A 10267-nucleotide genomic window follows, 5' to 3' on the forward strand; every position below is an offset into this window, starting at 1 on the left:
TCCTGCATTTGAACAAATGTGATTGAAGAGAGAAGCAAAACCTTTTCTTTTTTTTTCTTTTTCCTTTTTCTGTTTCATGACAATGCTAGCAGGAATTACTACTTAAAAAAAAAAATAATCTGCTGGTGTGTGCTTCCTGTTCCAGTTTGTTTAGTCACAAGTCAGAGTTAGATCTCTCTGTTGGTTGGTTTCATTTACTATAAACAGGTCTTGTGCTTTGTCTCAATACATCAAAGCCCATATCCAGGCACAGACAGGTAAGGTAAAAGGGGATAAGAAAGTTTACAGTCTTGCTTCATTGTTTCTTTAAGTGTTCCAGACAACGGTCAGAGGGATCACACGGAGTTTAAAAGAAGGCTTGGTTATTGGTTTTTTCTATAAAAACTGGTTTCTCTTTTGTTCCTTTTCTAGAAACCACATGTAACTTTAGGTCAGAAAAGTGTAAAATGTGGCACTTCTCAAACCAGCGTTACCGCTGCCTTGGGGTAACTGGATCAGGAAAAGGTGCAGGCTCCTCTCCCTGCTGTGCTGGTGCCTGCTGCTGTCCTTCAGGTGAGTACCAGAGGTTTATTTTCTTTTCAAATATCCATCCACCTGAAGGAGGCAGATGGCTGGGAAGCATCTTTTCTCATGACTGACACTGCCGAAAAAGAAAAAGTTACTGTTTTAGCCCTTTAGAGATAAATGCACATCACGCCCTCCCACAGTATTTTTAGTAAAGCTGCTCTAAAAGTTTACTTCCTTCCAGCTCTTGCATCTTTCCAGGTTTTCTTCTTTGTTTTTTTCTTCCCCCCCCCCCCTTTTTATTTGTTTGTTTTTTTCGTGTTTTTCTTTTTTATTTTTGGGGGTTTTGTATGTTTGGGGTTAGGTTTTTGTTTGTTTGTGGGGTGTTGCTGGTGGCGTTTTGGGGGGGGTTTTGTTTGTTTTGTTTTTGTTTTTTTTTAATCTGCCTTCTTAAAACAACAGGAATGTTGGCTGGCCCTCAGCCAGCCAGAACTCAGCAAGCAGGGTAAAATTTCAGTTCAGATTTACGGGAAGGTGTTGGGAGTAAAAATCTGGTTTGGTGAGTTTAAGGCAGGGAGTAGTCCAGAGACAACCTTGCTACTGTGAGTGTGGAGAGAAAGAGAGGAGGGGGGGAGGAGGATAATAAAAACCACCCAGGCTGGAGATTAGAGCCCAATTTTTCCCCTGTCCGAGTTTCAGTGCGTGTTGCTGAGCTCCTGCAGCCTTATCGAGTTTGGGGGCAGAGAGCCGGGTCTGGGGGTGGAAGAGCTGCGCGGTGCCGGCAAAGAGCTCAGCGCCCCGCTCAGCGCCCTGGAATGTGCGGCTTAGGCAGGGGCGAGCAGGGGCTTTGGCTTAGCTGGTACTAATTGCAAGTTTTAGTGCTGAAAAATTCTGTAAAAAAAAAAAAAAAGAAAAAAGAAAAAAAAAAAGCGGCAAAGAAGCGAAGAGCCAAGGGAGGGGGTTAAGACCGGGAGAGCTGTTGCTCCAAGCAGCAGTGCAAGGAGTTGCTCAACTCTCACTTAGCAGCGCGGTAGGAAGGACAATGCATTAAGGTCGCTGCCCCAAAACGCTGCCGTGTCTGCGAATGGTGCTGGGCGCTGAGGTGGGCTCCAGGTAGGTAAAGTCGCTTTTCGGTTTGCTCTGCGCTTCCTGCGTCCTTCGCTGCGGATTGGGTTGTACTTACTCCTCTGTGATTGGGTTGACAATGTAAGCGGCCAGAAGTTCACTCAGAAAACACATTTTAAAATATTTTTTACGTGGGAAAGGCAAATTGAGAGGACTTCGGAGGTTTTCGGTGGAGTTTTGGTGACTCTTTCCAGCTGGCAGATTTCTGAGGATTCTGAAGAAAGATGACAGATGAGAGGCAGAGGCAGGTACTAAACAAGGACAGATGCAGAAGTGATTTGCAGATCTGAGAGTTTTAATTTAAAATACGTGTTTTTCCATGTCAAAGAAAAAGCACAGAGTGACTTGCCTAGTGCCTTTGGAATCAATTTCGGAAGGAGTGTTTTGTTTTATGGCTGTTTCTTCTTTTTGAACAATTAAAATACTGTAGTTTGTACAGACCACAGAGCCGTGGCACAAGTGACAGGGAGGTGACAAGAGGGCTCTGAGTCTGCTGTCTGCCAATCTGTTATACACATTAGCATAAGAATGGGTTCTTATCTGTGAAAAGTTTCTGAAGACCGTGTAAAATACATGTATCCATCAGGAGGTCGAGCATCTTCTTCATGCTGAGATAAGCGCGATGAGATGAGAAATACTAAGGTCTCTTTATTCATGTTAAAAGAAAGAGCAGATTTTAAAATTTTTTTAGAGGTAAGGCTACACAGCTCATTTCTTCTTAGGATTTTAAAATAAAACTTTGAGCTAAAGCCAATCTACTACAATGGTTAAAGATGGGCTGGGATCTTACAGGTCGCAAAATCCCTACTAAATTTTGTCGGCTCAACTGGGCTAGGTCAGCAGAAGGCAGGAGCATTAGACGGGGCTGAAATGAGCCGCCTGAGGCTAACGCAAGCTGAGTATCGGTGCCCTTATGTGCCTCCCAGACTTCTCACACGATAATTTGGACAAGCCTGCAATTATTCTCCATCAGCCGGGCCGAGCTCACATGATGCGAGCGGGGAGCCGCGCGTTTGGCGCAGGTGCCGGGCCCGGGGGCCAGAGGTCGCCCGCGGTGTTAAGCGGAGCCTGGTATACAGCTGGAAACCGGGAGGCAGCGCTCCCCGAGCTGGAGATAACGCCAGGAATGGGCCGCTGCTCGGTGTCCGGCAGGCTGGAGGCTGTCTGCGAGATAACCGGAGAGACAAACACTCCTTCTGCACATTCGTTCTCTGTCCCGCCACTCCCCTGCATATTCCCGTCCTGAGAGAGGCTGAAATGCTGGCTTGTTTCAAAGCTGTGCATCCTGCCCAGAGCTGAGGGCAGCTGTTCCCACCTCGCCTCGTAGCCCGGGGAGAGCCCAGCTCCTTCTTCTGCTTTTGGGCTCTGACCTCTTCTGAGACGGGCTCCGGGCCCTAAGTGTTGTTAGGGAAATATTTGGAGGTGGCTGGCATGTAAATAGGGTTGCTAATAATTTCCAAGTGTCCCCGCTGCAGCTAAGGGTGCAAAATCTTTGTTTGAAGTTTAAGAAAATAAAAGAATGCGCTGCCTTCGATACAGCAGATTATTTAAAAGTTGAAAACATTGTAATAAAAATATTTAATATAAGCAGGGGAGATGCTAGAGCCTTCGGGGAGTACTGTTTCTATGTCAGTTTGGTCTGAACCCTGGATCTTGCTTCAGCAGAGCTATCCCTGGCGCCGGGGTCTGCTTTTGCAGCTTCCCACATTTTGGAGTCTTGGCTTCCTCCACACGGCAGAGCCCCCTTACTTTGCTACCACTCTGTGAAATGCTACACCCTCTTCTGTGAAAGCTGTGAGAACACCCAGCTAGAGAAGAGCAGGGGTTACCCTGGAGTGGTGTGAGAGTTCCAGTTGGGTTACCACAGGAACTCACAGCACTGCTAGGGTTACAAACTCCAGCAGATGTTACACCACATTTATGGGTGAAACTAAAATGTAATCTTGGCCTTTTCATTCAAATGGCCCCGATCACTTGTGTGTAGTTTCCTGAATCAATATTGCTCTGATTTATTGAGAAATTTAGTAGGGGCAAGTATGTGCTCTTTGTGAAGAAATATTGTCAGATCCTGCTCCTGTTAAAAAAATAAATCAATGATGAACATAAAGGTGAACATAAAGATCAGGTTTGCTTTGTAGCAAGGAAGCAGATCTAACAAACTAACTATAAAGAGACTATCTCTCATATGTGTGCCTGCATATGGCTGTGTGTAGTTGCCTCTTTTGTCATGAAGTTGAAATCTCCAAATTACTTGTGTTGTTAAACCAACAAGTCCTTCCTTATACTGTAGTCACTTTGAAATTTGTTTCATAAGGGGATTTTTAGATGAGATTTTGAAGTTTGTAAAATGGATCCTGTGAACAGGATATTTTTCTCTGCTCCCTTAGCAGAGGGAAGGACTCTGACCTTTATCTTTCCAGTACGAGGCCTAAAATAATATTTCTTTCTGCTGTAGTAATTTTTTTTCAATAAAATGCTTCTGGGTACACCTAGCTCTTGCCAAGATCAGGAACATCTCAGTAGCCTTGCTGAGACAATGCAGGCTTTGTATAGCTATGGCTGGTAGGGCTTTGGTGACACAGCAAACTCAACAGAGGAAAGCAACTTTTTTAGTGACTGCAAAGCTGACTACCTGATACTTGAGGGCATTTTTGTCCTTTCCAGGCTTTCATTTGCCCTGATCCCAAATAAGATTTTATTTGAAAAGAAGAAAGAGGTTTCTGATATTTTTAAGTGTGTTTTACAAAATATGCTTAGAGTCTGGATGTTATCTTTTGTTTAGATAGATCATAAAGCTGAGACTGAGTCAGCACAGATGGGCTTATTTGCTGTGAGATGGAAAGAAACTACAAAGGCATGAGAATCCTCAACCAATAATAGCGTGACAACAGCAACTTTCATGTATTTCCAAAGGGGAACAGCTTAACTAGCCACTAGCAACTGAGAGGCTTTCTATCCTATTTGCCAGCATGAGAGCCATTGGGAGGTTTGCTCTGGAGAAGCTACACCCCAAGTGATGTAGCTCAGTTTGCATTCATGTTTTGGCCTTCTGAGTACCCAGTGGATGGGCTGGAGTTGTGCCTTAGAAATAAACTGAGATACTGCTTCTGCCTTTTTGTCTTTTATCAGAGAAACTTAGTAAGCTGCACCACAAGTCAGGGTGTAGGCTGAGTTTCAGCAAGATGAGTTCTCGGTAACATTCAAGATGTCATTTGTGATTGCTGTGTCACAGACCTGGGATTCCTGACCTGGGTGTTTCTGCTGTGTGGAGCTGCTCATGCAGGCGGAGCGGAAGGGCTGGCACTGCCATGTGGGCTTTATGCGTGAAATAGCTGGTGAGAGGCAAGAGATGGGATAGATGCAGGTGGAGCATGAGGAAATGGTGAGGGGTCAGCTGGGTACATGGTGAGAACAGCATGCCAGCAGACTGGCTGCTGTTGTACTGTCTCAGCAGCAAGGGAGAGATTTTAGAAGGAATTTCGGAGAGGTGAGCAAAGTTCGTCCGCAGTTGTGACCAGGGAGGTAGTCCCAGTGAGGAATTATGAAGGAAAACAGAATGGGCATATGATGGGAAGCATAAAGTGAGTGTTCATAAGCTGAAAAAGACACCTGTTTGTGCTATTCAGCTCTGCCTGCCTGAGCAAGTGTTGTGCATAAGGACAACTTTTATTTGATTTGTTAGGAGATGGAAAGAGGATCAACAGGAACACAGAAAATGAGTTGCACATTCAAAGCTATGAAAATGACTCTTGAAGTAATATTTGGAAGATGAAACAGTGGATCAAGATTGTAGATCAGTAGTGGATCAAATTATGAAAGAGCAAAAAGGAATGTCACCATTAATGAGCTAATGTGAGGACAAGACTCCAGGGAAGTATTTACATTTTAAGGACAGATATAATAGCCAATGTCTTTGATGCATGCAGAAATCATCAACAGGTCTTAGCTGCAACTTGAAAGAAAGGCTGCCCAAATAAAAATTTTGCCCTGCCTGCAAACAAAGCAGTAATGGACACTGTGGAAAGGAGATAAAGCAGACTTTGGGTATTCCTTGAGAGAGGGGCAGTATTAGAGGCTCTGCTTTATCCACATATAGCTGGAAGTGATGGCTGGGCTTTCAGCAGTCTTTCAACCTTTCTAGCAGAAGAAAGAACTGAGGGGTGTTGGTTGGGCTGGATATTATGGGGAAGAAAATGGAAGGAAATTTAAATGCAGGAAGAATTTTTCAATTTAACTTGATATGGAGATAAGGGCTAAAAGCAAAAGAGAAGTCATGAGGGTTGATGGAGCACAAATTGCAAAAAAAGCTGAATAGTGGACATAATGGAGGAAGTTCATGGATGGTGCTGAATGGGACCACTTGTAGTTTAGTGCACCAAAAACGCAGCAGTAGATAGCCTCTGGACAGAGGCCAAATAAACAGTCTTTTTTAATGAGGAAAAGAAAAGGATCAGGGCAGCAGAGGAACAGAATTGGTAAAATGTACACAGCATGACAAAAGGGTGATATAGGTCATCAGCATAAATAAGCAACAATAAGAAGAGAAAAAAGGAGAATCAAAACTCAAGGAGGAAGGTGATGGACTTGGGTGAAGGGGAGGCATTTGCAGGGCTGGGACAAGGAAAGGGACAAAATGAGAAATGAGAAATCCTTGGAAAGAGGAGGAGGAGGAGGAGGAGGAGGAGGAGGAGGAAGGAGACAGGGGAGGAAAAGGTCAGTTCACTGAGTCTGATCCCAGTCAGGGAAAAGCTGAGACAGAGGTGCTTCATTAGGGTTTGAAAGCTGTGCTCAAGATTTCAGGACCTGTAAGGGTGGAATTATGAAGAGACTGTGGCTAACAGATCTTTAAAGCTGGAAGTTGTGCTGGGTTGACAAACAGAGAGTATGAGGTCTGAGCAGTAAGCAGGGTACAACTGTGGGAGCTCTTATGTCTGGGGAGGGAGGAAGAGCCAGAGCGGGGAAAAAGCATGAAAGGCAAGGAGAGAAGATAGAGTCAAACACGATCATGCATGCAGAAACATGTCCTCTAGATGTTTTTGAACAAAAGAGCACGTTCCACTCACCTCAATTAAATATTAACATTGTTACCATGACTTAAGGCCATGTTTCTTGCAGTAAAATTTCTGTTGACTGTGTATGCTGAAATTTCACCAGAGTTCATACACCACTCACATCCTAATGTGAGTGCTAGTCCTCACAGGAAGCATTTCACTGTCATTAGCATTTTCATTAAAAGCAGCACTAATATGGTACCTGAAGCTCACCAGAGCATAGTCACAGGTAAAGCTCCAAGCAAACCTAGACTTAATTGGTGAGTGTATTCAAACTTCTGGGACTGCAGTATGTTCTGTGGCTTTTGAAGATGGATTCTGCCTTTGGTTTCTAGGCCTCATGAAGCAGGCAAGAAAAGACACAACTTATCTGACTTATTGAGTGCACACATTCAATGAATATGGAGGTGCCTCTGGCTCGGTCAGGAGATCTGAATGTGCTTGCTGTTGCTGCCATTTGTGGTGTCTTAGCCAGTGTTTACAAAGTAAATGGGATGAGAAGATGCTACTGACAAAGTTGTCTGCTCACCCTGGGCACTCAGGCCAAGGGTGGCTGCAGATGTACCCAGCGGCATTGCACAACCCCAGGGCCCAGAAGCAAGCTTCAACCTGGGCAGGGCTCAAACAGGCCACAGTTGTCCTGCATGGAAGGAAAAACATGTGATTTATATAGAGGATAATTGTATTGAGCAACAATAAACAAAAAGGCTTTTACGTGCTTCTTCCACATATTGAAGTCCCAAGTCTCAACTTACCTATGTGAGTCACAGGTCAGACTGTGTGCGTGCAGAATAAATCTTCCTAAGCACCACAGGGGTGGCAAGAGGTGTCTGGGGTGTCAGCACAGTGCCCTGCCTCCTGCAGTGTGTGATCAGTGGGAACAGGGTCTGAGACAGGCAACAGCTCCTGACCACACCTGTCTGTGCTGCTCTGCTCCTCTCTGCCTTCCAGCCAGGAACCCTCCCTGATATTTTAAGGTCTGTTCTCTGGGCTGTGTTTAAGTTTAAAGTATCTTTGGATGCACCTTCATGTTTTTAACACATAGGCAACTGTATGTTCTCTTTTTTGCTGTACTCCAAAGTAAAAGAAAAACATCCTGCTGCAGTTCGGGAGCACTAGTTGTGTTACCACAGGTTGGATACAAGGTTATCTGTCCCCTGTGCCCTAGGAATACCCACAGGCAGGTCGGACAAACCCTTTGCAGAGCTGAGGCTGGTGCAAAGAGGATTAGATAAGCTTGTTGTTGTTGTTATGCAAGTTTCTTTCAGAGTTCTGTTGTTCAAAGCTGGCTCACTGGTTACCCATCTTCAGAGGCTCACTTTTGCCTTCTGTCACTGGTGCCAATTCCTGGGGCCTCCATGCTCTCCACATGCTCTGTCTGTGCCAGTCAGTGAGGCTGGCACTGTGGCCAGGGGTCCTGGCACAGCATACGTGCTCTGAACTGGCTGGTGTGTGCCCTGGTGCTCCATAGACCACCCACTCTGCATCCTTGCAAACACTAGACACCTGGGTGTAGAGATGTTGGAACCATGGAAAAGCAAATGGGGTGAACCCCCTTCTGGCCAACATCAGGAGCTTTGAATAACAGGCAAGGTGGATGAACCAGACTTTCCTTTTCACTGTATTTCTACATTGTTTGAATGCGGGTTTCAGCCACAATACCAAGACACTGAAAGGGCTTAGCTTCTGCCTGAGCTCTGATGAGGGGACACTGCTTTTGTGTCCTCTAAATCAAGCACCATAACACGAACAGTGTGAGATGAACATAATTTTATTGGTCCTTCTGTAGATCCAAACCACTATATCACATTTCCTCTTCATGTCCTTTCGTGTTGCAATCCCTGCTGTGCTTCCCTATTTCCAAACCAAAGCACAATCTTTCTGATAAAAAAGTCTGAAAGCTGCCACCATTTTGAAACGTGGCCTTTTTCAAACAAAGAACACCAGGTGGTGGTTAACACATTGGTTTGTTAATCCTTACCTGGAAAGTAACTGGTGCCAAAATCATTGCATTCTTAAAGCTCCTGCAAATGTCAATCACTATTAAATAAAGGTTTCTTCTGAGTTTGCACGTACTATTGTATGCATATGTGCAACAGGGTGTAGAACAAGCCAGGCAAGGAGCAAAAACTATACAAATGACTGGTTTTGCAGGAAAAGCACCAGTATAAAGCTTAGGAAACTTGGGTTCATGTCCCTGCCTTGCCATAGAAAATGGTATGCAGGAGTTAACAACGGTACAGTCAAGTGGTTTTTGCAGATAGCTGTTTTGTGCTTACTGGTCTCTGCTGGTAAAGCTGAACATCCCACCAGCTTGGGAGGTCTACTATGGCCAATCTGTGGGGAATTCAGGAAATCTCAGGGATTTTTCTGTGTTTGGCTTATGCCTCCATTTTGATAGGGTTGGGCCGTTGTGCTGTGGAAGTCCTGGGGAAGGATGAAGGAAGGTGCCAATCACAGCTGGACACCTAACCCGAACCTCTGGCAGCCCCTGGGCTCCTTCCCTCAGCTCCCCTTCCTTCAGTCCCGCAGCCCTGGGATGAGGTGGACCCTGTGAAGCACTGCAATGGCACAAGTTGTCAAGGGATGGGGAGGGGGCACTGCCAGCAGGCTGCATTTCATGATCCAGCTGTGTCCCTGTGAAGTGAGAGCAAGGTCCTGTTGACAGAGCAGTGAGCAACACTTGCTGAGGAACTCCGGAGACAGGAGAGAGCTGGGAGTCCCCAGGATGCTGGTGGGACAGGTCCCAGGTTTCTGCTTCAGATCACTGGTTTTGGAAAAGCAGTTTGAAACGTACTACTAAAGTGCCTGTAGTTTTAGTGTTGACAAATAGATATAACAGTTGTAGCCCACTCTGGAAAAAGTGTTCACACGATATAACCTACAGAGATCTGGAACAATAACTGCTCCAAGTGCATGACATTTTGCACCAAAAGTTTCCATTGTACAAGCAGATGTAAAAGGAAGAAGACAGAACAGCTCTGGTTAATAAGGATGTCCTACATTTTCTATTAGAGGAACATTTTTATTTGCTCATAATTTTGCAAAACTTTGCATTGCGTGGCAAGATGCCAGGGGCCTGTGAATTGCTCTGCATTTACCTGTATAGAGACCCAAGAGTCACTAGCCCAAAAGTATTTAGCAATTTCTGAAAATCAAAGCTAGAGAATTTGGTTTTTTTCAAACTTTTGCAACTTCTTCCCAAGGTTTCCTAAGTACTTGACCTCAAGCAAGGAAGTGGCTCTTGTGCAGGGTCAAAGCAGGATATAAACCTTTGAAAACAGTTTCCATATGTTTAGTGGAAACTTCAAGTTTTAACTTCCAAATCCCCAAACCCACTGTTGACACTGACTATGCTCTGTGAAAAACTTGAGTCAAAGTCCTAGCATGAGCCTGCTGGGCTCTCTGCCCTGAGTTCAAGAGCAGTCTATAGGACATCTAAAGATAAAAAAAAAAAGCCGAGAAACAGGTACTGGGGCATGGGGCTCCTGAAGAACAGGCTGAACCTAGTGGAAAGGGAAGAAAGAGAGAGATAAAGAGGAAGGAGAGGAAGACCACTGTCTGACTTGAAAAGCTGATGAAGAGTC

The 10267-nt window shown here is 45.0% G+C and overlaps 1 protein-coding gene across 2 annotated transcripts in view; it reads left to right on the forward strand.

Moving 5' to 3' along the window:
• The first annotated feature begins 448 nt into the window (after window positions 1-448).
• The window catches only part of RBM47 (RNA binding motif protein 47), a 74393-nt gene continuing 64574 nt past the window's right edge, over window positions 449-10267 (forward strand). The window contains exon 1 of one of the 2 annotated variants that reach the window (XM_015625387.3): window positions 449-552. Coding sequence is in view for 1 of the 2 variants with exons in the window: in XM_015625383.3 (XP_015480869.1) it covers window positions 1589-1617 (29 nt within the window). In the remaining variant the exon portion in view is untranslated. Of the gene's footprint in view, window positions 553-1052; window positions 1618-10267 lie in introns of those variants that run through there. The other variant, XM_015625383.3, reaches the window with a different exon arrangement.

The sequence above is a fragment of the Parus major genome, chromosome 4 (genome assembly GCF_001522545.3).
Source record: "Parus major isolate Abel chromosome 4, Parus_major1.1, whole genome shotgun sequence".
Taxonomy (NCBI): Eukaryota; Metazoa; Chordata; class Aves; order Passeriformes; family Paridae; genus Parus; species Parus major.